The sequence below is a fragment of the Astatotilapia calliptera genome, chromosome 15 (assembly GCF_900246225.1).
Source record: "Astatotilapia calliptera chromosome 15, fAstCal1.2, whole genome shotgun sequence".
In the NCBI taxonomy this organism is placed as follows: domain Eukaryota; kingdom Metazoa; phylum Chordata; class Actinopteri; order Cichliformes; family Cichlidae; genus Astatotilapia; species Astatotilapia calliptera.
In genome coordinates, this window is record NC_039316.1 from 17,158,803 (window position 1) to 17,185,068 (window position 26,266).

The following is a 26,266-nucleotide window of genomic DNA, read 5'->3' on the forward strand; positions in this document are numbered from 1 at the left end:
CTTTTAGTGGGATCTGTGCTGAGGACTGCGACATGGAGAAGCTGGACTACGTGTGCATCCTGAATCATTTGCACCAAAGCATAGGGTTCCTAACTGGACAAATTTATGTCCCTGATGTTTAACTGTGTTTGTGTTATACTGTGATAATCAAGTGTTCCCTTAATCGTTTTAACAGTGTACCTTCACTTCTTCTGCTAAAGACCTTAGAAATCCCTTCAAATTAAAAGCTTTTGATTCAAAAGTCATGGCACTACTGATATAGGCAACCCCAGGGCACCATCTTTATTGCTCTGTACCCAGTCACCATGTTATTGATCAACTGGACATTTTAGTTCAATTAATCTGATTGATCCCTGTGGTAGACTTTAGTCCTGTGATAGATTCAGGGTTTACCCTGCCTCTCACACTGTGACAGCTGGAGTAAGCTTCAGTCTAAGTGTAACCCTGAATTGGAATGGCATAAGAAAATGGATACAAGGATGGATGATTCTATAGCTGCTCTAAACAACCATCATGTTAGCAAAGGATGAAGTGACTATGCACAGTTGCCTCTGTTAAGATTGCCATCTGACTGTGCAAGTCCCCTCAGCTTTATGGGGCTTTGTAGTGTCTGCCAGCTTATTGTTTTGGTTTCAGCGCCCACAGCTACATGGACTGACCTTATTTAAACTCACCACTATCATCAGCATCTCTTCCAGATGCAGCAGACAGTCGCTTTCTGATATTTAACACCTGCCCAGAGCAGACATGCAAAGTTATGCAACAAGCTGATAAATCAAAAGGACCGCTGCAACTGAATGCCAACATTGTTCTGTGTCTGCGGGATTTTGTAAAACATTTCAAACAAAAGTAGTCAAGGTTTATTCTAGCTCTGAGATGTGATTGACAAATCTTAAAATCTGGTCAGACGTATGTGACCTTAAAATTCTCAAAAGTAATTTTTACCCTGCTGACTTTTGTTGTGGAGCAAGACAGATTTTTTTTAAAGAATACATATTTATTATGAGGTGCTCTGCTGTTTGAGTAAAATCAATGAATGTGAGCTGTGAGGTAACCTGTTAGCATGCAGCATACCATATTCCAATTCACAGTTACAGTTTGTGGTTCGTTCGATCGTGGCTCAAGAGTTGGCAGTTTGTCTTGTAATCTGAAGGTTGCCGGTTCGAGCCCCGTCTCGGTCATTGTGTCCTTGGGCAAGACACTTCACCCATTGCCTACTGGTGGCACCAGTGTCCGGCAGTCTCGCCTCTGTCAGTGCAATGTAGCTACAATGTAGCTTGCCACCACCAGTGTGTGAATGTGTGTGTGAATGGATGCATGACTGAATGTAGTGTAAAGCGCTTTGGAGTCCTTAGGGACTAAGTAAAGCGCTATACAAATACATTTACCATATATATGCAATAGTGATCTCAGCAAAACACAAAAAACCCCCAACAATTACAAGAACTTCAGTGACGTGAACAAAAGACAGTTTGCTCTAAAGAGCAGAAGGCAGGACTTTAGGGAGTGGGCATAGTAACAGACACTGTCGAGTTAGTTTGATATTAGACTGACAGTAAACATGCATGCAGCTTCTGTTTGGTCTCAGAGGGTCGAGGTTATAATAATGGAAAGGTCAGCAGTTTGATCCCTGGCTGCTCCGGTCTACATGTCAAAGCATCCCTTGACAAAAGTACTGAAGCCCAAATTGTCCAAATGTATCCATTGGAGTGGTTATGTGATAGGAAGAAACTGTTCAGAGGTCTAAAATACGTGTGCAAATGTAGCTTAAAACTGAATATTGGTAAATTTTGATTTTAAAAGTCAACAACCAATGAGAGCGATGTGAACTGGTAGCCAAAGTCATGCATCCTGAGATTTGCACAGGGATAGTTGTAGACCGAAAGAAAGAAGCCGAACATTTTGAGATTAAAGTTTATGGAAGTACATCAGCAATGATAACATATGCTCACTTGATCTTTTAATCAGGTATGATCAAAGAGTTTCTCTCAATATCTGAGCCACAAGAGAACCGACTATCACACCAAACGCTGGATGTTGGAGGATGATGATGGAGTGAATGTTAATCAATTGGATCATCTTCATCCCGCAACCCAGTTTATCGACAGAAGAGACAATTTCAGAGACGAGAACTGTATTTCAAAAGGTTTTATTAACATACTTTTTCCATTTAACCAGCCTATACATTTAGTACTAAAAGGCCCTTGTACACTGACCTACCATATTATTAGGTACAGTCTAATGGAATCCAATACTGTTTAAGTGAAATGTTGTGGTCTAAATTTTAGGAATACTTAAAAGTAATGCAGCCCAGCAAACAACTATACAGCAAAAAAAAAAAAAAGTAACCATAAACCAGATTTAGCATTATGACAACATTAAGAAAAGCTTTTAAAAGACCAGCTGATAGATTCAAATGAATTGGATCTCATGAATGTATCTAATAATGTGGCTATAAAATGTAAATGCACAGGAAGAAATCTGATCTTTAGACATTATTTGACAGCTGTTATTGAGGTGAGAAAGTAAAACAATTCAAACGCAGAACACAAACTTGAACTTTTGTCGGCGTAATGAAATGAAATGAAACTTTTCTTTAGGTTAAAGTTCACTTTAAGTTTTACAAGCTCAACATCTGACCAACGGATAAACAAATAAAGCTGAATAAACACTTTAGTGCAGAAAAGTTTGAAGATGTTGCGATTTCTCTTTTTTGCCAAACCACAGAAATCTGACAGACACTATATGGACAAAAGTATTGGGCCACACATCTTAATCTTTGAAGCAAGGCGTTTTGCTACAGGTATTTAAAATCAACCATCCAGTTATTCAGTCTGCCCATACAAACATTTGAAAAAGAATGAGAGTGGTACTTTAATGGGATGCCACAGATATAACAAGTCTGTTTGTGAAATTTCTTTCCTCCTACATATTCCACAATCAGCTGTAAGTGGTTTTATGTCAGACCACATACCCTAATACAGCAATGTGGGTTCTCCAAATGCTGAGGCACAGTAATAGTCACCATCACTCTGCTGACTGAGATCCAAACCACCTCTGGCATTAACAGCAGCACAATCATGTGCACCAGGAGCTTTTTGGTATAGGTAGGTGTAATGTGTAAGTAACCCACTACTTCTGCTATTACAGTGCATTTTTGAGAGTCCTCATTTAAGTCTTCCTTTACGTACAACTTTTCTATGCATCATAGAAAGCTGTTTGCATATCAAGGTTTTGTTACTTTGGCTGTCAATGTTACACAACCCCCCCCCCCATTTACTTTTAGGCCCACAGTTATTCTACTACAGCACCAATCTATATTTTTTGACATTTGTCAAGTTCTTTACTGCCTTTTTTGCACATTACTTATACTCAAACCTAAATAGGGTACTACCTTTTGTTTCCCATTAAATTTTGCAGGAATCTTTGACATTAGGCACACAAACAAGATCACTGAAAGCTGTGCTTATTGTTTGTTAAGTTGCAGCTCAAATGTAACACAGATGGCAATTTCCATGAAATTTGGTTTGGCTTTGCTCATAGTTAAACCAATCTGTACCGTTTTTCTTTGCCTCCAAAGCATTTTCCAGCAAGAACTCAAATCTGCTGCTGTTGAATTGATGGGATTTCTAAGGTAACAGGAGTGCACAGATAGGAGTCGACAAAATAAATGATCTAGTTTTACCTCGAAAACTTGAACTACAAAAACTAAATAAAAAACACTCACTGAAAAATGTTACCATGCTAATCGTGTGTAATCCTGAGTCCTGAATAAGCCACTGAAAATATTCTGAAAATTCCTTCTATGAATTTTCTTACTTCCCTTGTAAGGAACAAACCCCGTGTGTATCACTTCTTTAAATATAAATAAAGCCTGAACATTATTCTCCTTTTAGATACTATAAGTAAAACTCAATGATACTATGATGCAACTTCAGTAACTAGTCGAGACTCAAGAATTTATTTCCCACAAACCTGTGCCTTTGGTACAGCTGGTAATGCTTGAGTATAACTTCAATTGTATATGGAGTTTGGCAACTTGATGACCCTGGCATTGAACTTGTAGCAGTGTCTCCACTGTGTAAACAAAGACATATGTACTTCTTGTCCAAGTAGTTTGGAGAGTTGGCAAAAAGGCCTGAGGATGGGTGGGTAGACGGGTAGTATGTGGTACTAAAATATTTACCCAAAGTTCAAATACATAATCACCAAATTCAAGAAAACAAAGAAACCAGCACCACAACATACAACTGGGATAGAGGCCCACACCACACAGCATGAATACATTAGTATTCAAAAAAAAAGTGCTCAAAAGGATAGGAGTGACTAACAGCTAACAAACATAAAGCTTGAATGAAAAAGCAAAGTGAGGAAAACAAAAGCCATGTTCAGAGTTAGAAACACATTTCAAATGCATTAACAGAGAATGGCCTCTACGCTGAGTGAAGATGGCACATTCAGAAGCTTTCACAAGGTCGCTCATAAGCAAAAGATCCGTTATTCAGAATGAGCCAAAGAAGCTCAGCAGTGTACCTTCAAAGGCTTCACTCATCATGTGGTTTTATGTAGATTCATAAAAAAGGTTTTAAAAGGAGAATCTGAGAAGCATTTTGGAAAAAAGGCAAGGAGAGAAATTAAAGAAAAAAAAAAACTAAACGCAGGGTTGAGCTGTCTCCAGATGGCAAGTCTTTTGTTCCATCTCTCACAGAACACAGCAAGTAGGCCAGGACGACTCGTAACAAACCACGTGGAGCAGAGCGACATCAGCGCATTGCCCTGACCGTCCGCGATGCCCTTCGGCTAATAGGGGTCGCTGAATTAGAGGTGAGCTACAACAGATTTCTGAGTGGGGAGTTTTCCTCCTGTAGGGACAGAAAATATGTGTGGTTTAAAGCAAACCCAACAAATATGCAGTCTGGTTATTTAGACACAAACTTACAGCTTATTTCTTACCAAGAGTGTCTTCCAAGGAGTTTAACATCACCTTGTTGAGTTTTAAAGTCCCCTGTTCCTCGCCTCTGAAGGAAAAACATTGAAGCAATAGTTGTTACTTTCAAGACAAAAAAAAAAAAAAAAAAAAAAAAAAGACTTAATTAAAATGTAGTTCTAGTGGCACTTTATAGCGTTCACTGGATAATCCAATATTAAAGGGATGCCTCCTACATTTCTTAAAAATCAGTGTTGCAGAGGCATTGTGAGCTGGAAGTAGAAATTAGAGGAATGATATCAACACTAAAGCAAATAAAATCCAAACCATCTGCCAGACTAGATAACAGATAAGAGAGGTAATATATTTTTGGATGAAATGAAAAGAGTAAAACTAAAAAGCTTTGTGGTTTCCACTTTATTCTGACCATAAAGGTTTTGGTTTTCTTGCTGTGTTTTAATTGACTTTTGATCACATTATACAAATGAGCTCAATATTTCCCACACACAAAGGGCATAGGTGTAAGGGTGGGATAGCCAGACAGCCGATCAAACCAACATGGGACACGCAGGTGAGTAAAACCAACATACCCTTTGATTTTCTGCACAGCTCCAAGTCTTATCAAAGCTGCCAGAGCATTCTTCTGGAGGTCCGATGACAACACTTCAATATACCTTAATCTACCTGGAAATACACATGAGCACTTAACATGTAATCATTGGCATAGAGTACTGAATGTTTGAAAATAAAAATCACAAGTAGAAATAAGAAACATTTTGGGAGAGAACCTGTGAGAAGATGTTTGATGATGAACTTCCGGACAGCAGGAATAAACTGTTTTTCTGTCAGACAGTCTTCTTCACACAGGAACCGACACACCACCTGCCACCACAAACGCAAACAAGGAACTGTTAGGACTGATGAGTCAACAGCACCCTCTAGAGGACATCTGCACAAACCTAAGGTATTTTACAAAGTTTCAAAATATAATGAAATAGCTCCAATTATAAACAGGAGCTAACAGATCTAATTATAAATATCCCAGTGTATTACACAATTTAAATTTATATGGTTGAGATTGAGGTGTCCTTCTTATCATACCGTACGTTGTTATTTAAATACAATATATACGAGAAAATTATAAATTATAATAAATCTCCTTTCAAATCTGATAATTTGTTTTTTAATCATTTGAACCAAACTGCTTTTCTTTGATCTATTTTCATGCACTTGACATCATAATACAGGACTGACTCTTCCAACCTGTTACATGCAAAATACGATCCAGCCAACTCGTGTTCAAAACGACACTGTGTCGCTGTGTATGCATCTCCCTCACCTGGTATCCTTGTAAGAATGGATCGAGAACACTGGTGAGGAAGGCCAAAGTCCTGTGCCCTCTCTCGGTGATCAGAACCTCCTGCTGGTTTATTTGCAGAGCTCCGGTCTTCACCAGCAGGTAACAGGCCTCCTCAAAGTCCTGCCAGACAACAGGAGGTGAGAGAAATATGTCACAATGACCATACAATAATTTATTCATAATTAATCTGGAGTACACCAGCACAGAGAAGATGTGTCTCACCTGTACAGTAGCTCCAGGACAGAGAATGAACTCATTAGAAAACATGTTTCTCAGGAAGCTGAAGCCGTTGTAGATCTCCTCTGGAAGACACATACAGAGGTCACCACCGCATATCATGTACCCCTCCATCCCCAGTATTCTCCATATTCCCTCCCCCATCTCAGCCTTTGTGTCCAAACAGCTCAACCTGTGCTGTTTCTCTGACGCACTCCTCCCTAATCCTGTCCATTCTGGTCACTCCCAGTGAAAACCTCATCTTCACCCCTGCCACCTTCAACTTGGGCTCCTGTCTCTTCGTTTCATCATAGTAGGTCTCACTAATATTTTGGAAACCTTCCCCTTTCACTCTTGTTGCTATCCTCCCATCGCAAATCACACCTGACAGTCATCTCCACCCACTCCTCCCTGTCTGTAGTCTCTTCTGCACCATCCACTGCTTTTGACCCCAGTATTTGAACTTGTCCAGCTTCACGGTTACATCTGCATCATAGCAAATGTGCCAGCATAAACAGGCTGAGTTTAAGTGACTTTTTAAAGACACTTAGCTGCCAGCTGAGTTTAGATTTTTATTTTTTCATTGTTAGTTTGACTTTGCAATATGGATTCACAATTAAAAAAAGATTAAATTATCATACCATATAAAAACTTTTGACAGATTAAGAACTTCCACAGAATCTAAAACCACAAAACAAAAAAAACAAAAAAAAACATGAACTGTAAACTGTCACAATGGTTGCGTTGCGTCTTCCCTTTTGTGACTAAAAACATCCGTGTTAAAAATAGATGTCAGCTCAAGTTAAGAGAACATTTAAAAACCTCTTTTTTCATCAGATAAGTTTAATTTTTTTTTTTTTTTAACCTTGTGCTCAGTTGGCACAAAATTACTTGGAAAAACTGAAAAGGAATTTTCTGGAGATAAACAGTTAGCTCCCATTTCCTGTTACACAAAGTAGATTTAATCTGTGGTGTCCTAACTAACAGTAGTACTACTTGTTTTTCCTGTATTTCTACCTGCACTCATAATGACTGAGCAGGCTGAGAGTAGCACAGTGGTGGCAGTCTTACGTTTCCGGTTGGAGGCAGCAGTGTGGATGGCTGAGGCCAGCAGGGCCGGTCGGATGAAGACGTTTAGTGCTTGATTCCTGTAGGAGACGCAGGAGAGTATGACGACTGCCTGGTTTAGGAGCTCCTCTTCTGGAGTAATGGCACTGCGAGTCTCTCCGGGCACCTGTTGACCTCCTACTTCAAGAGATAATTAACATTCATTTACTTATGTTTTCCTTTTTTGTAAACAGTTTTTAATTGTCTGTGTTTTAAGTGGAGTCAGATTAGAAAGAAAAAAAAAAAAAAATCTAGCCGTCCTTTCCTGTGGTTGACTGGCCTCTGTCTTTGTTGATTATTTGTACTGGACTCTGAGTATCAGCTAGATTATTTAAATGTAGTCTTTAGCTCGTGTTTTTATGACTGGGCTAATATTAGAACGATTAAAAAAAAAAAAAAAAATTGACATTGAGAAATAAAAACACCCGGGATAAAACAAACCTTGTTCCAATGCCAGCTGGACTCTTCCCTCAGAGATCCTCACCAGACCTCGATGAAGGGAAAGACTGGAGGAAACAACCTCTGAGGGAGGTATGTGGTCTGAAGAAACGAGAGAATCATAGATGAGGGGAAAAAAAAAAAAAAGATGGGATGGAAATCCCACGTTGTTGAGCTGCATATCAATATCACATCATCCCTATGCATTGCTCTACCCCTGTCGGTTTATGTTTAAGGTTGCATCTCTCCTTGTTTTGTCTGTGAAGGTTCTCAGTCATCCAGGTCATCGTAGTCAAAGGAGCTTGCAAAGAAAAGCGTCTGGACTTCTTTAAGTTGCTTGAAGACGTTTCACCTCTCATCCGAGAAGCTTCTTCAGTTCTAAGGTCAAATGGTGGAGAGTCCCAGATATAAACCTAGTGGGAATAACCCCCCACAGAGGGACAAAAGGACCCCCTGATGATCCTCTAATCGCCTGAGCCAAGGTGTGAAACTGGGTGTGGGTCCCAATCAGCCAGAGTTTCGGGTGAGTTCATTGTGAAACCTGGCCCCACCTTATCATGCGAATTCCTGAGATCAGAATCTCCTTGTTTTGTTTTTACAAGGTTCCTAAAAACTGTCTGAATTAGTGCAAGTCTCTTGACTGCACTTCACCTAAAAGGAAATAAAACTTTAGTACAAATGTTTTCACATCATTTGAGTATTTCTTAATGTTAATCTGTTCTTAATCTGCTTTTATCCATGTTGAACTTTTACTTATCTTACCAACATCAGCCTGAGGACTGCATGTATATGTGTCAATGTGCACACAGCCATGAAAAGATTGTATGAACTTTATATCAAGATTGTTCGATTTGGCCTCTTGTTAGTCCTCTCACTTTAGTACATAGTTTTCATTATTGCTAAAACCGATAACTGGGCTCATACGGTACCCGGCCAGTGGAGGAAGGCTCCGTAGTGCCGAGAGAGGTCCCTGAGCCACACTGCTTGTTCAGTGAACTCATCGAGTGCTGTCCCTTGCTTATCCTCCGCCGCCTGTTTCTGCAGCAGGACGAAGGCCAGAAGGACCCAAGGCTTCAGGACCATGTTCTCCTCCTGGGCTCGCACCAGCCTGTAGGCGGAGTCATTCACAAAGCTGAGGATTTCCTCACTGGGTCTCGTGGGGATATGTCTGGAATCATAAAGCTCAAAGTTAGTCGGTACTATATTTTGCATCTGTAACGAGCCTAAACATAAAACTACTTCTTTAGTTAAATAAATACAAAATGTGTACAGCTAACCAAGAGAGAGATGGTTTGAAAATGTGAGCACTGTCCACAAGACACTCGTTAAAGTGAGAAGAAAGAGGCCAAATTCAAAACTTTATAAATATCTAGCATGGATATTGACGGATAGTAATAATGTTTTTATAACTATTCAAGTACAGAAGATAATAAAATGTCCAAAAAAATTTATTTAATAAGGAAAAAGACAAGCAAATGACACAGGGCCAAGTCATGGCTTGGATTTGAGTCATTTTCACAAAATACTAAAAGTTAAAATCAGTGGAAAATAGAGATATTTGAGCTATTTGAGACTACAAATGGAATTTAAATTAAAACAGTACCTTGGTATCAGGTTGAACTGGCTGCGGTTAACTCTGCTTTCAGCTAAACTTCTTACAGACACAGGTTGGCCAAAGTATACGTGGATACTGCCGTAGTCTTCACTGAGGATCTTTCTAGCTTTAAACAGGCCCTACAAAGGAGACGAGAAGAAGAAGAGCAGAGTGATTTACAATAAGTCTTTAAAGACAAAGAAAGACCCACTTACACTTACTCAACACGCTCAAGTCTCCGTGACCCATTTTCCGATACCAACTCTGCGTTTTATTATCATACAGTATGTGTTGGCAAGTCTGCAAGTGAAATATGCATTCAGACTATTCTTTGAAATACAAGTCAGTCAAAAACAAAAAAAGATGTCTTTGATCTCAAGTAATCAGACTAGCTGCTTTACACTTCCAAAATGCCAGAATAAATAACTTTCTGCACTCGAGACTGCCAACTACAGCTTTTGATTTCAACAGCTTTGCTATGATTATGAATTAACGATATTATGTTCACAGTAAACAGGTCTCATGTTACTCACTGAAGTGGACTCCTTGGGTTTTGGCACACCCAGCAGCTCCCTGGCATAAAGCGCCTCCTCCAGAGTCCTCTCATAGCTGATACTCACGGGGACCAAGCTAATGTCAAACACTTCTCCTTTAAGAAATGGGTCCATCACTATATTTAACAGACCTGGAGGAGGACACACAGACAAGGATAAATGCCAAAAGTACATTTACTGCTGAATAAAGTTCTGGTGACACACGGCTAGAAAAATCATCTGCAACCATATCACTTTTACATGTTTAAAGAAACAGCTTCAGATCTACATTTTTCACTAATAACCTGGGAGAGATCCTCTGTGCTCAAACCTGAGCCTTACCCAACTTTGGAGTCAAAGACTTGGCCGTTCGGCTTCTGGTGCCCTCTAGGAAAAATTCAACTGGTGCATATCCGTTCTAAGGTTAGGAGATAAAGAGGAACATAAATGGTATAGAAATACAGAAACAAAAAAACAAAACAAAAATGTGACTCATTCCAAATCACAATCCTAATGAAGCCGCCTCCTCACCTTAAGCATAATCTTGACATACTCAGAGAAGACAGCCCAGTACAACTTATCTCCACCAAAAGACCTCCGAATAAAGAAAGCTCCAGACATCCGCAGCATCTCCCCAACGACCTTCATCCCCATGAAGTCTGCAGAGAAATGCAAAGTTCATGTGCAAATACTGGTGGTGTATTATAAACCCATCTTTAAAACATACGGTCAAGGAGAATTAAGACCTCTGTGACACAACAAGCTCTGACGAGCTGATACACATGTAGTTAATAATTTGCTAGCCCATCATATACACACACTTGTTCATTCCTTTGCTTACCCATGCCAGCAGCAATAACAGGTAGAGCCAGGTCGTAGGTGTACAGGATGTACGACATCAACAAGAAGTCCATGTAGCTGCGGTGACTGGGCAGGAGTACTACTGGGTGGTTATGAATGGCCTGCTGGAGCTAACGACAATGAAAGCACAAGTTAAGTGAATCTGTGCGAGTTCGAGTAACTGTCTGAGCTATCATCCCGCACTCACTCTCTGGAGGCCCTCTTCGTTGACACAGATGCTCCTGAACAAGGTTTTAAAGACTTTGGAGAGAGTGAAGGCGAAGAAGCGAACCGTGCTGAGCTGCAAGCGTTGAGCCATCTCCTCCAAGATGGCTGCCGCGTCCCCAGTGACTTCATCTGTGGTCATGCCCTTCTCTTTAGAAACCTCAAATTCAAAATAAATCAATTACAAACAAAGACATGTTAAAACAAATTATGCTTAAAAAAAATGTAAATGTGATTCATTTCTGACAATAAGAATGCAGGATGATTTTTGTCCCTCTCTGTCAATTTTCTTCGTCTATAAACTTGAGAGAAAACTTTGGACTTTGTCTATTTGTAGTAGCTCCTGACTTTGAAGTTTTCACTGTATGAAATAAGGTAATATTTCAAAATAAATTAGAAACCATTTCCTGTTACTGTGTCATAAAACACCACGCTGTCCTTGAATGCTAGTAATGGTGTTAATTTTAAAAAGTGCATGGCACAAACTACATTTCCTCTGATAGCCACTGGAGATTGGCTCAAAAAGCAGATCAATCTTCATGATTTAAGCTTAAAGGTAAAGTCAGGGTTGCCATGATTAAAAGAATGCTGCAGACACAGGTGGCTGTAGCTGCAATTAGGTTAAATGTGTTTTCTACACTTAAACTAAGGTCATTTGAGTTACTAAATTGGGCCTCTTAGCTGCGTTTGTGGTGTCGGTGTCTCCTGAAGCACTTTTATTATGTGGTTAACTGTGCTGAGCTTCATACCTGTCTGTGCTCAACTCTAAAGCTGTGTAAAACTTGTTACTTTAGCTCGCTTGCACACATTTTCTTGTTGCAGAAACCCTTGAAATAAATGCGTTAAAGAATGGAAAGTGCAGGAGACATTTTTCACTGAGAAATGTAATTTTCTGAACTGAAGAGAAAAATACATCCACCAGGTATAACCAGAAAGCCAATTTACCTGAGTGATGACATAACCCAGCTGATCAGACTGCAGCACCATTTGCTTCAGCTCACTGACTTTGCATGGAGTCAATCCTTTGTAAAGAACAGGAGTGTAACATTTGAGAGCGTATCTTAAGTCACTGGAGTTCCTCCTCTCCTCCAGAATATCCTCAAAATCATCTCTCTTCTTTAGCATAGGATCTCTATGCTATTAAGAAAGGGACAAAGTGCACTATTAGAAACATGCTTTACTCATAGTTCTCCCTTATATAACATGAGTGACAGTGAAGACAACCACAGACAAATCCTATAGAGGTGAAAAATTGACAGTTGATATGTTTGCAATGTACAAACAGATGTGGCATGCAATGCACGACATCAGCATTTATTGTAAAAATTGTTGTCCGGTGCTGCAGCATTTTTGACACAAACAAGCGACATTCACATAAGCCCACATTCAAAATTTTTGTTAAGCATAAAAGATTTCTTGACACCACTGAAGGAGTGTCAAATTTGCTGCTGGAAATCTTGTTTAACGTTTAAGCTCAAACAATACCTCATATCTAATTTCCTATCCATGTTCTCTTTAAGTAATCAATGAGCAGCACTTACAAATATCCACTGTGAAATAAAAAGTGCAATACTGCCCTCTAGGGGTGAAGCTGAAATGGACGCCAAAATTATCACACAAACCTGCACTTTTTTTGGTTATGACAACTATGACAGCGTGTCAGACATGTACATATACTTATAGCGTCAACGCTGCTCGCTTACCAGTATTGTGTGTATATTTAAAAAAAAAAAAAAAAAAAAAGTGATTTCTGGAATTGTAATTTTCATTCTCAAAATAGGCCAATTTTACTTTGATGTGCATGAACACATCAGGGCTCTAAGTTACTGGCACATTCTTAAAGCTTGAACAAACACATGCCACAGTTATTTTTAGTTCTATGATTTTTAGATGTGCAAAAAATATGGCATTAAAAATATTTTTTTACTAAAAATTAAGAGCACCACACGCTTCATTAACGCTCACATCCGGTCCAGTATGTTGAAAGCAGTCACTGGTTGAAAGTAACAAAGTGCATAAGGTAATATCTGCTATAAAAAAAAAAGTGCTTGAATACAGTAAGCTTTATTAGAGCACTTTAACGTTTTTTTTTTTTTTATGTTAAACCAACGCATTAAGTTCACTTGTGATTAAAGGGGCAGTACACACAAATCATGAGAGAGTAGCTTATTATTCCCCCCACCACCACCACAGTGAAACTGAATAGGAAACCAGCAGATACTGGTACCATGAGGAGCAGGATTAGGAAATACTGTCGCAACTGTTGCCTCATAGAAGTTTGACATTGGGCTCTTCTTTTGACAGGGTTAGTGCAACTCCAAAGTTAAGTAGTTTTCGCTTAAATCTTCTCGGAAATAAAACATGAGGCCATACATTTTGTCTCCTGTCTGAAAGCTTGAAGCCTGAAACTTCAGGGATATGAGCAAAGAAACTGGCACGATGTAGGAAATCAGTTCGTTACCTAAATTAAAGTGATCCGATCTAGACAGACAGAGACACACACACACACACACACACACTTTCCCAACAACATAACCAACTACATCCAAACACAACACAGCAACGTTAAATTAAATCACCAGCTTCCGCTAAGAAATCACACCACGCATTCTTGTAGTTAAACGTATTTTTCCCACGTTAACCACAAAATCAGCGCATGTTTTAAGCCTGCGTCGCTGCAGACGTGCACAATTCAGCACGAAACCGTTTGAATGAAATGTCAAATGTCAAATAGTGGTCACCGAGCGAGGGCGGAGAGCTGAGCTAGCTTAGCCCGCTGGCTGAGACCTGCATACCTACCGAATAAACAGCTTCGGAGGCCATGTCACACTTTACAAACACACGAGCGATACATCCAGCGAACTTAATACGTGCACGTTTATTTTGCACGGTCCTGTCTCTTCTTATCACACTGTTAGCTGGTAACAACACCTGAAAACTTCACATGGGCGTATTTAACAAGTGGCATTTCCGTGGCAGCATTTTAGCCCTTCCCTCTTTTACCTACGGTGGCCGGACAGGACTAATATGCCGGGTTGCACTGCATGTACCATGTGCGCTCTGTTGTCATTGAAACGAGCAAGTTAGCGACAATACTTAAGCTCTCATTTTTACCGCTTACTCTGCTTATTATTAGCACGAAATGGGGTCCGAAAGAAACGGGAATAAAGACGAAGATTGCTTGTTTCTGGAGCATGTTTTGGACAAGCTTTATGACTTTGGTAAGTGTGGTTAGCTGGCTGGCTAATGTTAGCTTTACTGGCTACTTTAAAGGCTGGTACTGTGTTTGAGATTTGCTCTATTACTTGTTGGTTATAATATTATGTTTCATGAGTCTACTTGCAAGGAAAAGAAGCATCGAAAAATGTCTTTAAATTATGTTACATGTTTCGTTGTATTAGCCAGAATAGTTACTCTAAAGTTAGCTCATGTTTACTGAGTTGTCACCTAAAATGAATATTATACCAGTAAATGGCAGAAAACTCTCTTAGTATACAAAGCTCAGCTCAGCTTTGCTTATGTTGCACCATCCATATAAACGTGCAACTCAAAGGGCTTCACATGGCTATAATAAAAAAACACAGAAAAGCAACACTGGTGATTTTTAATGTACATGAACCACATGAGTAAATGACAGCGTATTATATTATACAGTAAATACTGAGATTCGCATACCGAGATTAAAAAAGCATGAAAATTAAAAATAAGTCAAGTGTCGAAACTTGATAAAAAGCTTCTCCATCTGACAACTGCTTCAGCTTCCATCTCGCAGCCACCTCCAGCATCATAATCTTTCACACCAACCAACACAAACGTGTCCTCGTTCACTACATCCATGAATTTTGTCTCCAAACTGCTCAACCCGAGCTGTCCCTCTGATGTACTCCTTTCTAATACTGTCCATTCTGGTCACTCCCAGTGAAAAGCTCAACAGCTTTAGCTCTGCAACCTCGAGCTTAGTCTCTTTGTTTCATCATAGTAGGACTCACTAATGTTTTTTAAACCTTCGCTTTCACTCTTGCTGCTATCCTTCTGTCACAAATCAGCTCTGACACTCATCTCCACCCTACCTACACTCCTTTTCACCTCTGTTATGCACTGACTGTTATGCACCTAGATAGTTAAAACTGAGCCACCTTCACTACCTTAACTTATTAGGTCTGCACTGTTACATCTGTCTCCCTCTCATTCACACACGTATGCTGTCTTACTCCTACTGACTTTCATTCCTCTTCTCTGTAGTGCAGTCTAGATAAAAACAAATATAGTTCATGCAATGTAGTTAAGCAGCACCACAAACTGCATTCTCGACATTTTCATAAAGTTATATTGTGACTCTTTGATCAAGTTAATGCAAATCCTGAACATTGTCATTATTAATGTATCAGTGGACAGGGCACAAGCAGGTTTGGTGGAGTGGTGACGGCAAGTGTCGGGGGTGATTTGAGATAGAAGGATAGCAGGAAGAGATTTATTTTAATACTGCTTTGCTGGACTGCATTAGTTGCAGTTTAGTTTTTGCTACAGAAGTGCAAAGTTACCTATACTTTAAAAGTCAGGTGTCTGCTACTTTCTTGTGTTACTGACTTTACCAGAGTTCATGGCCAAGTCATGTAAACAAAACGTTACAGGGTCTGGATTCTGAATCATATTGTTGATTGATGATGTAGGATCAGGACCAAAAAAGAAGTCTCAGAAGAAGAAAAAACGAAAAAGATGCGAAGATTGGGAGGAAGAAGAGGAGCTCCCTGCAGTGAAGGATATATGCAGTGACACTGAAGACTACAGAGCAGAGCAACATGATGCTGAGCAGCAGCAGCAGCAACAACGAAAGGCTGAGCAAACGGGTAGGCAGCATAGCAACAGTATATAACACCCTCAGTCATTTCACTTTTGTCTGTGAGTCATTAAGTTTTCTTTCTTTTCTTTTTTTTTACTCATTAATCTGATTCATCCCATTTTCTAGCCTTCGAGCAAGTGAACCAGGTGGAGGTAGTCACATTTCAAGACCCCTCAAAGAAAAGAAAAAAGTCAACACCAAACCCCAACAAAACACCTGTAAGTCTGTTGTACTTGAGCTTACTGTGGCTCTCTATATTTGTTTGGAGGCTGGTATAGTTCAGTTCATGTTGATGGTGTGCAAAAAAAAAAAATCTTGTATCCAGCTAGCAACTGGTGTTGGGAGTCGTTACGGATATTACACATTTTTCTTGTTACTTTTCATAAAAGTACATTACTTAACTACTTCTTTAGAAACATGAACACGTAGAAACTGAGTCTATGGGTGTGACTTTTACCTGTTGAAGATCAGGCTTTGGCTGCTGGGCTGGGTCAACATTCACTCAGTTTCATCACCACTCTGGGTTCTTAGCTGGCCTAGCATTAGCATGCTGTCTGTGCAGATATTTGCAAAGCTGCAGTTCTGTTAGCAGCAGACTGATGTTTGTGCAGTTTGCACTTTTTTAAATTTTTATTGTATTTTTTTATAGCACAACAGGAAAAGAGCGCAGTGGTAATGTCCATATCACTACTGCTCTAAAGCTGTAACGCTGTAGATCGCTCCACCCTTTACCTCCTCACACACCCAAATTAAAATCAAACCTTTGTAATGCAAGTAACAACGTAATTGTAACTGTTTTAATTTGTTTTTATCAATTTGGGGGGTTAAATGTGCAGAAAGAGTAGATTAGAAACAGAGTTATGGATGCTACCTATAGAAGGATCAGCAGCAGTGGCTTCTGTGCCAATAGGCTTAATAGGAAATGCAGTCATCTCCTCTTGTCACAGGCATTTTTTTAGGAGCTGTTGCAGTTCATTTTACAGCATTTTCATCTTGGAAACTTGTTTTCCAGTTGATACTATGAAACCTGCTAAATCCTACTGTTTGACCTCCAGCAAACCTCCTTTAAAGATCCTCCTGTCAGAAATGATTCTCATCACTTTCCTTTTCCTCCCGTCTTCATTGCCTTTGGGTTTCTGCTGTCATCCCTTCCAGGCCCTTCACATAGCAGAAAAGGAGCAAAGCGACCAGCTAGGAGAACTCAATTTGGAAAAGGTGATGGTTTCACCACAGTTTACTTCAATTTACTTTGTTATTGCTTCTTCACAAGATTGGAATCCATGTTTTGTTCATGTATGTGTATATATATATATATATATATATATATATATATATATATATATATATAGCTGTAGATTATTGTTCTCTGAAAAATATAATTAGCAGTCATGTAGCTCTTCATATCTACATGATTTCTGTTGGCTTTTACTGTATTTGTGTGCTGGGGTCAGGCTCGTCTGGAAGTCCATCGGTTTGGAATTACAGGCTATAAGAAGGAGGAGCAGCGTGTTTTTGAACAGGACAGAGCGGTCATGTTGGGAGCCAGAGTAAGAGCAACATTTTAATCCAACTTTTAAATTTTGCTATAGAGCAGATTTTTTTTATGGCCCAATTTTCATGTATTTAATGTCTCTATCAGCCTCCTAAAAAGGAATATGCGAACTATAAGATACTTCAGCAGCAAATCAAAGAGAAGAAAGAGAAGGAAAAGGAGGAGGCTCAGCTGGTACGACCTGCACTTTCAGGCCAGTCACACTTACAGGAAAATTACTTCTATTTGCTGTTCTTAATGTAGCATAAATTATTTCTTTTTAGGGCCTGAAGAAAAAGAAGAAGAAGAGTAAGCAGAGGTAGGTGAATAAAGTCACACCTTTCTTAAATATCATTGATTATTTACCTTAATTATGAACTTTAATTATTGTTAATGAAATACTTCCCCATCATAGAATTCATCCTAACTCTCCAAAAATTAGTAATTAAATATGAAAATATACTATTTTCATATAGTATATTTATAGTATAATATAAAATATTTTATTTTTTATAATTTCTGTGGCTCCAACCTGTGTTTGCTTCTACTGCTCTGTCAGAAACAGGAAGACAACTGTACCCTCGGGTCCTGGCGCAGCCCCCTCTGGTCAGGTGGGCCGCTTCAAGAACGGCATGCTGCTCCTCAGCTCCAAGGAGATCCAGAAGATCAAAGGCAACAAGTGAGGAAAATAGGAAATGACCAAAACAGAGAACGATGTCTAAAAGCAAACTGTTTAACAGTCTTTCAGTGTATTTAAATCAAAGTGGCTGTTGCCCCCCTGAATGTTCATGATACAGCCCTGAATGAGATTTTCAGTGGCTTCTAAATTTCTTTCTGATTGATAACTTTAAAAAGGGGCAAATTCTCAGTGTATACGTGTTTTAACACGCTAATGCAGAGTTAGTGGTGTTTGAGTTTTTCCCCTGTACTTTATGGCCTGCGCTAAAATAAATATGTAATAGTTTTGCTCTCTGAGAACGACGTGTCAGTTATGGTGATACCGTAAAAGACGTGTAGAACATAAGAGAGAAGCAAACACTAACAGAAAACCAGCTGAGTTCGTCTGCTCTGAAGCAAAGAATAACAGAATCAGTGCTTCTCTGCTGTGTTATAAATCAGTCCTAAAATATGATTAATATTTAATTACCTGCCTTTCAATTTATTATTTATGTTTTGTATTCTGTTTTGATCATTTTTATCTGAAAGTAATTTTGTGTTCTTCTCAATTTAATGGCAAATTTGGAGGTATGGGGCAGGGCAGGTCAACACCCACGTGTCCTTGTATTCATCGTGTTGCTCTGTCATCAGTTATCTGAACTACAAGCAGGAGTAACAGAGGGGCAGAACTGTTAGCTCTCATGTTAGTCCGCATCCCAACAGCGGAACTGGGGAAGGCAGTTGATGCATATTCAATGTTGAATAAATCGCGGCTGCAATCAGAGCTCTCACTCATATATGAAAACCCTGACTTCAGGATGTGTAGCAGCGCATGTTTGAGCCCTTTAATAAAAACAACTTACAGGATGTTTTCCTAAACTTTGGATTCTGATCACTGAATCCATGATGACCATAAAGTCTGAATGATGCTTTTACACACTCAAACGACTCAAGGCATTAAAGGACACAGGACAGACTGAAGGCACTGGCAATGCTGTCAATCGAAAAGCAACTGAAGCATGAAATTCTGATTTCAATAAAACTGTGATTGACATTACACACAAAACCTTTTGTGTTGTTTATCCAATAGTCAAGACTAAATAACCTGCTAAAAAGAAAAAAATGCCTTATTTATCTTAGTTTTATTCTTCGTATTATACCTCGATAGTTGGTGTTGTGTATATTGGATAAGACAGACTTTTCAGTCACTTGTGACATTCATCTATTGCACTATATCCGGTTAACATATTAAAAGAAAATCTGTTGCTGCTTGCAGACAGATTCATATTGTAATAATCATTAATTGTAATATGATTAAAGTTTTTTTTTAATGTAGCTGCCCAAAGATGTCACAATAAATATGGGTGTGGTTAGCAATTCGGCACCAGAGCCAATGTCTGCCCCACTGTTGTTTATACTCAGGAGCCGCTACTGCTAATGATCCTATTAAAGTGGATTTTCAAGATATGAAACAATTTAAAGGGTAAAAAGCTGTGGTTAAACGTTTGGTGATAAAGTACATATTTATTTTCTTTGTTTTGCAGGTGAGGAATTTGAATCCTACAGAATGGAAAATGCATACCAGCATGTTATGGAGAGGAAGTGGACACAATAGACATTTCCTGATAATATGTCACTGTCTGGGAGGGATGGTGTTACTGGTGACTATTGTGTGAGAAATTCAGTGGATTGATCTTCGACTGTGCATCATGGACAAGTCTTAAAGCACATAACTGGAGACCGAATACTGTCAAATCATCTTCCATCACAGTTTATTTATTTTGTTTTTATAAATGACAAAAAAGAGACATTTGTGTATCTTGTGTTGTACACTGACATTTTTAAAAGTATGTAATTGCAATGCATTTCTCATTTACAAACTGAAATGTAGTTGTACAAAACATTTATATTGGCAGGAAGGGACTGGATCATAACAGGGCAGGTGGGCCTAATAATTAAAAAATTACACGCAAGTAAAGTCTTGGCAGAAGTTTTCAAGATGAAACGCACATGCACACGCTGAATGGACCGTGAGAAAGCAGAATGATCTTACAGTTTTTCTCCCATATTAACCATCTCTTGCAGTCGTTTCCATTTTGTTAAAGGGAAAACATGACAGTTGGAGTTTTGCGACACTATGATAAAACAAGACCTTTGAGTTGGCAGTGTGCAGCTGGGTGAGGTCACAAATTCTCACACAGTTTTCTTGAAGCAGCCTTTTTGTTGTTGTATATACAGTTCAAAAAGAGGAAAACATGAAGCTCATCTGCAGCGTGTCACATGTTTGAAGCTGTAAGCACATCTCCTTTATTCAGAAAATATTTTACAGACGCGGGCCGTTTTCGACTTGCAATCCTTACTGGTCAAACACAGACCATATTAGTAGCCATTCAAGAGGATATTATACAAAAGAAAATACATAATTAAATATTTATAAATACTTTATAGAGTAAATAAATTACATTTTTTTCCTCTACTTTTTCAAACATAATCTAATAATACTAGTGTAATTCCCAGCACCATACCATTAAAATTAAATTGGTAAAATATGTCACATTCATGGGTGGGTAAGTGTTGAGTAAAGGGACATTTCATACAGGAACTCTTACAAATACATCTGGACAGAAGTGACTGCAGCATGAATATTTTAATATGCAAGATTTGTTTTTTGTTCGTTTCTGTGAAATAATATTGTTTTAAGTGATTTTTAGGCAAGAAAATATGGAACCAAATGTTAACACAGGGTGAATTTGAGCCCCTCAGCAGAAGCTTTAATTGCCTCCAGTCACGATTTCCTGACTATCATTTTGACATCCATACAGACCACAGAGACATAACCCCAAATCATCCAACTTTTCAGAAGGCTGGTTACACGATATTTCACTTTTGTCTAGAAATCTATTCCTGTTACAGCAAATTCAGCCTCAGGGCAGGTTTCTGCATCTGGCGTGGGAGGCGGCAGCAAGGTCAGAGCTGAGCAGCCAGAAGTGATGTAAATGTAGCCCTTAGGTGAAAGCTGGCAGTCTGGGGCACATCAGGTAAAAAAAAATGTAAGCTGCTTTAAATTCTGACATTTGCACTAACGCTGTATTCATGTTACAAAGGAAATATGTTACATTTAAGTGAAGAGAGTACTTGGGTTAAAAATCTTCACTTACAGATGAATGTAAACTTAAATAGATCTTGTCATCATGATTTAGTCAACAGGCTTGGTGTAAGTGCTTTTTTTGCCACTTGGGTGCAGTTACTGCAGTATCTGCTTGAAGTATACATATCTAGCTCCATTTTTGGTTCAGTTCAAAAGATCTGGTTCATTAACTTATAAAGCCTACACTATTAAACCATCTGTATGCTAACTTTGTTGAGCTCTAGCAGGTAGCTTCAAAAAGAAGAAAAAAACAGGCAGACAAAGCATTGCTTCTTTTCCACTGGCGTCTTAATGTCTTTCTGAAACTCAGTGTGGTTCTACCCATTTCCACCAAAAATAACTGCATTTTTAAAAAGGCTGGTATCAGCACAGTGCCACAAAATTGCCGTTCCCGATGCTAGAAGCATTAACACACAGATTCAGATTTTCTTCCCACTGAAACGACCCTCCATCTAAAGCTACACAGTGGTTATGCAATGTTAAAGCAAATGTTATTGAATCGATTGAAGTCACATTAAAAAAGGGTTAACAGCAAACACCAAATGGCAAATGATTGGCCAAACTGAGCAAAAGCAATGCTGGCAGGTTTTAAAATGCTCCATGGAGGCCTTGATTTCTCTATTTATTTTCTTCAGCTGAATTCTGTTTAATTCAATTGAATGGGTACCTGTGACTAAATTGTTTTCCTTCTCCAATAGTCAGTCTTTTGTCCTTTCACGCGCTCCTTTTCCCCCCCCCTTTCTCATCACCTCCCAACCGGTCCAACCAGATGGCTGCACCTTTCCTGACCCTGAGTCTTCCTGTTTAAAGGGAGATCTTGCTTCCCAGTATCGCCAAGTGTTTGCTCGTAGGGCATCGTGTGATCATTGGGGTTCTTACTGTAATAGTGTAAAGTCTTTACCTGGAGGCAGCTGTTGTTGTGAATTGGTGCTATATAAATTCAATTCAATTAAATTGAGTTGATACTGGTGACAAATCCCTTCTGGACACCCTGTACATATTACACATCATAGTATATGGAATTACATTTGACTTGACTTTATGAGTTCACTATTTGTGGCTCCCTTGAGATCATCATTCTCAGAAATATTTTATATAGCCCAGGTGTATGAAATGCCTATAAATAAGATATACTGCAATGCAAATGTAAAGAATTTAACATTCAAAATATCAATGCTGATTTAAAAATAAATATAATATCCCATCTCTACCTCCTAAAAACTTAGTAAAACGTCCAAATAAAGAAAAAATAAAGATATTTACTTTATTTTAGAAACCTAGATCTCTACTAGTAACTAAATGTTTTTAAAATAGGCATTCAAAATAGACCTGATCATTTCCTGTAAAAATACCAGTAATTCTTAACCTTACACATTATTTCTGTTCATTTCTGTGGTATATTTTAAAGAATGAGGGTGCAGTAAGTATACAAGTGCTACACTAATTTGTCAATGTAAAATGTTCAACCCTTTTAATGTAAACTTTATGTTTAAATGTCCAAAATATCATGAGATAGTTTGTGATTTACAGTAACATAAATCCTGACACATTTTAAAAAGTCTGTGATGAAAAGCATGAAAACAGATATCGGCAGGTTTTGTCGGGGATGCCTTAATCTTGTTCTCGCCACCGTTCACCAGCAGGGGGCGAGCTGTTATAGCGGTTGGTTTCAGGGTCCCTCATTGCAAAGACAAACGGTACACTATTTACAATACAGCTTCAGATAGTTTGTAAACTTGTTTGAATCCATGCTTAATGTCACATGTTATAATCATAACTCACATATCAGTATTTACAGTTTGAGGATGTCCATTCACATGTAAACCCACTGTCATGTGGTAATGTCAGTCTACCTCTCAAACTCACATTATAGGGAACAGAAATGGCTCAGATATAAACAAGTCGTAGATTAAATAACCTCAATTAATGAATTCTTCCATTCCATGAACTGATAAAACATACATAAACAGTGTACTTATACCTATGTACTTTATACAGTGTCTCATGTCCTGAGTCACAGTGGTCTGGTTGAAGCTACTGTCCTCTATAGGCTGCCATATCTAGTCCCTGATGATAAATGTAGCAGCTTATGTAGCTTTACCTGATGTGACTTTAAAAGATAACGTTCAGGGCCACAGATAAAAGGTGTCTGAAAGCATCTTGAGATTCTGCAGTGAGACTGAGAGATGAGCACAGAATGAAATGTTCTTGAGACGACCATACTTTTCTCATCGACTGGGGGTGTATTATATTATCTTTAAATTGTAAATCAAAGAAAATGAAGTTTGGCTCGATTCTACTTCGTTTTAGCATTTTCTGACAATGATCTGTCAAAGTCAAAACAGTTCTTTGAGTCTGAGATGCCCCTGCAGGCAAATAGGTTTGTTTCAGTATGCAAATTGCATGGCCACGTGATTTATTAAATACCACAGTAATGTTTCTTACTGGCCAGTGGATAAGTCATACCAAGTGGTGCAATCATTTTCATGTTCTAGCAGAGTCCAAAAGTTCACTGCCAAAGACGTCGAAATGTGGCGATCTGCTACATCTTAGTGGGAGCTTTTTTGATGTCGGAGTTTTAGGTTTTTAAGACAAATAAGGAAAAGAAAAGGCTGGTGGTCTCTAGGCCTTTGAGACTGTGAATTTCAAAATAATACACCCCTGGCTCAGTAGATCTGTCAGATTACTGAAAAATGAAATGGAATTAAGTTCCAGCCTTCTCAGACTGACCTCAATATGTAAACCGTTCTGACAACACTATCAAACGATCTTTGCGCCGCTTTGCATGAGAAAGAGAGTCGATCATGAGGGAAGCTTTGCCGGCTTTAAGATGGCTGTCAGATTCCTTACCACAGATAAGAAATCACAGAGAAAACAGAGAAGGCAGTGCTGTTGGAGTCAACACTGAGATGAAAGTGTGAAGCGAGAGTTTAGCTTTTAAATATTTTATGAGAGAAAAAACCCATGGTGCCACTACACAAGTCCTACAAATGACTCGTGTTCATCTCGGCTGTAAACACACCTGAGAGAGAAGCAGAGCAACAAAAAGCACTGCTGAATCATTTCTCTCAGGAGTTTTTTTTCCACCTCCTAAAAACTGTGTTGCTTGTGGTCTATTTTTTCTTTATTTTTCAACTCACAATGATCTTTCCTGCACAATATAAAATCTTTAAGGGGCGGAGTTAAGCCCAGATTGTTTAAAATAACATAAACTGTGCAAGCTGGAATATAGATAATATCAGTGTTGTTTGTATCTTTGAGAAAAATAAACTGGGCAGTGGAAAAAAGTATGGCCCTCCAGCCATCTCTGCAGTGACGTCGTCAAGCTGTAATCATTACATTTATAGCCAATAAACTTGTCACTTCTCTAAAAAGTCGTGGAGCTGAAGATTGTCCAGGTTAAGGGTCAACTTGAGAAGGATGGGAGAGGAACAGATCCCATCTGACAGTACTGGACATGACATCATTGGTTTGTATCCAGGGCACGCTCAGAGTAAGGAGGGAGCTCTTACTGTTTGATATTCTTTGGAACTTCCAGGCCTGTCACTAATGTCACCTGAAATAGAGAAACGGAAAAAACACTCATTGAAATCAGCACGAATCAGGCAGTGAGCTTAGAGATCAGAGTGGGCACATAAAAGCACCACTGCATCTATTTCATGTGAAATTTGTTTTGGAGAAGACACATTTATTTACCTTTGGAACACACAGTAATCTGAGCTCATGGGTTAGGAATCATTCACTAAATGTCTCATAAACTGCATAAATATAACCTATATTTCATCTGACTTTTACAGTAATGTAGTTGCAGCTTGGTTGCTTTGAAGTTTGTGTTAATCATCGCATCTGTGTACAGAATCTCTCCTCAGGGAGCCATTTTTCCTTGCTATTCTTGAATTTAATTCCTCTTCTTTTTTCATTGAGTTATTTTGCAGTAAACACTTTACCGAGGTCAACAATCAAGGCAGCCCATCAGGGAGCTGGTTATTTTCCATTGCTGTTAAACATGGCACTTTAACACACACAGACCTGCACATTTCTGTTGAGGCTGACGGCGGGCACAAAGACCCCGTCCAGGTTTTCAAAGGCAGTTGGGCCATGCTGTTCCTTATTGATGTAGAAGGTCAGTGTGCGTTTAGTCAGATCCAGCAGGACACCCACAGTCGAGCCCTTAGTGATGCCTCCCTCTGCCCTACACACACCCACACACACAAAGCTAGTCAATTTTGTTATGTATATGTGCCGTAAATGCACAGATTTTATAGTAGGTTAAGTTTCACATTGAAGGTAACACAGCACAAATATGACTGTAGTTGTGTCATGCTGCAAAAAAAGACAAATATATATGTAAAAGAATGAATACAAAACATAGTCACCGAAGAGTCCTTTAACTCATTCACAGCTTGTTTAAAGACAGCACTCTGAAGTCTGGGGATGCAGCAACAGGTTCTTTAGTATTTCTTGCCAAATGGCAGCAGAGTGAACAGGCTGTTGCTGGGATGGTTAATGTGTTTTTTAATTAATTATTATTATTATTATTATTATTATTATTTTGGTTTATGATACTTTAATCTACGTGTGTGTTAAATTAGTTAAAGTTTTAAAAAAATCTGATCACTCTTGTATTCATATTTTGTGTGTTTTATGTGACATTTGTTGGCGTCTTCTACATGGAACCTGAAGCTAACAGTGCATCAAATGGCAAACAAAGACCCCTGTAACTCATAAATCAAAGTTAGAATTGGCTCAGTTGCTGTTGAATGAATTATTTCACATATCAAATGTATTTAAAATTAAACGTCTGCTCTTTTTGTCTAACACGTAAACTCTCTGTTCTCTGTTTTAAGAAG

At 38.8% G+C, this 26,266-nt stretch overlaps 3 protein-coding genes across 4 annotated transcripts in view; 1 reads left to right on the forward strand and 2 right to left on the reverse strand.

Moving 5' to 3' along the window:
* Positions 1-3,938: 3,938 nt before the first annotated feature.
* On the reverse strand, positions 3,939-14,211 carry gnpat (glyceronephosphate O-acyltransferase). Its single transcript, XM_026193987.1, has 17 exons — positions 14,040-14,211; positions 12,186-12,377; positions 11,224-11,400; positions 11,017-11,146; positions 10,707-10,834; positions 10,518-10,593; positions 10,176-10,327; positions 9,652-9,782; positions 8,978-9,216; positions 8,052-8,150; positions 7,575-7,751; positions 6,510-6,589; positions 6,267-6,407; positions 5,716-5,809; positions 5,518-5,611; positions 4,954-5,018; positions 3,939-4,862 (listed from the first exon to the last, which is right to left on the reverse strand). Exons 1-17 carry the CDS (start codon positions 14,061-14,063, stop codon positions 4,819-4,821), a joined length of 2,043 nt encoding a protein of 680 aa, XP_026049772.1. The 5' UTR covers positions 14,064-14,211; the 3' UTR covers positions 3,939-4,818.
* A 37-nt stretch (positions 14,212-14,248) lies between these two features.
* Positions 14,249-20,241, forward strand: fsaf1 (40S small subunit processome assembly factor 1). Its single transcript, XM_026193989.1, has 9 exons — positions 14,249-14,461; positions 15,911-16,087; positions 16,207-16,298; positions 17,236-17,295; positions 17,532-17,627; positions 17,720-17,806; positions 17,896-17,930; positions 18,171-18,290; positions 19,813-20,241. Exons 1-9 carry the CDS (start codon positions 14,383-14,385, stop codon positions 19,814-19,816), a joined length of 750 nt encoding a protein of 249 aa, XP_026049774.1. The 5' UTR covers positions 14,249-14,382; the 3' UTR covers positions 19,817-20,241.
* A 2,413-nt stretch (positions 20,242-22,654) lies between these two features.
* Positions 22,655-26,266, reverse strand: part of trim67 (tripartite motif containing 67) — a 59,721-nt gene continuing 56,109 nt past the window's right edge. For both annotated transcript variants that reach the window (XM_026193986.1, XM_026193985.1), the window contains 2 exons: positions 25,446-25,608; positions 22,655-24,972 (listed from right to left, as the gene is read on the reverse strand). In XM_026193986.1, coding sequence (XP_026049771.1) covers positions 24,925-24,972; positions 25,446-25,608 — 211 coding nt within the window. In that variant the 3' untranslated portion in view covers positions 22,655-24,924. The remainder of the gene's footprint in view (positions 24,973-25,445; positions 25,609-26,266) is intronic.

Bases quoted from the DNA above. Each gene is read 5' to 3' on its own strand.
- fsaf1 (XM_026193989.1), top strand. From the start codon at position 14,383: ATGGGGTCCGAAAGAAACGGGAATAAAGACGAAGATTGCTTGTTTCTG. The intron at 16,088-16,206 runs GTAGGCAGCATA...CCCATTTTCTAG, and splicing joins ACGAAAGGCTGAGCAAACGG to CCTTCGAGCAAGTGAACCAG. The intron at 16,299-17,235 runs GTAAGTCTGTTG...CATCCCTTCCAG, and splicing joins CAAACCCCAACAAAACACCT to GCCCTTCACATAGCAGAAAA.
- gnpat (XM_026193987.1), bottom strand. From the start codon at position 14,063: ATGGCCTCCGAAGCTGTTTATTCG. The intron at 12,378-14,039 runs GTAGGTATGCAG...CTTTCTTAATAG, and splicing joins CCTCCGAAGCTGTTTATTCG to CATAGAGATCCTATGCTAAA. The intron at 10,835-11,016 runs GTAAGCAAAGGA...ATTTCTCTGCAG, and splicing joins TGTTATTGCTGCTGGCATGG to ACTTCATGGGGATGAAGGTC.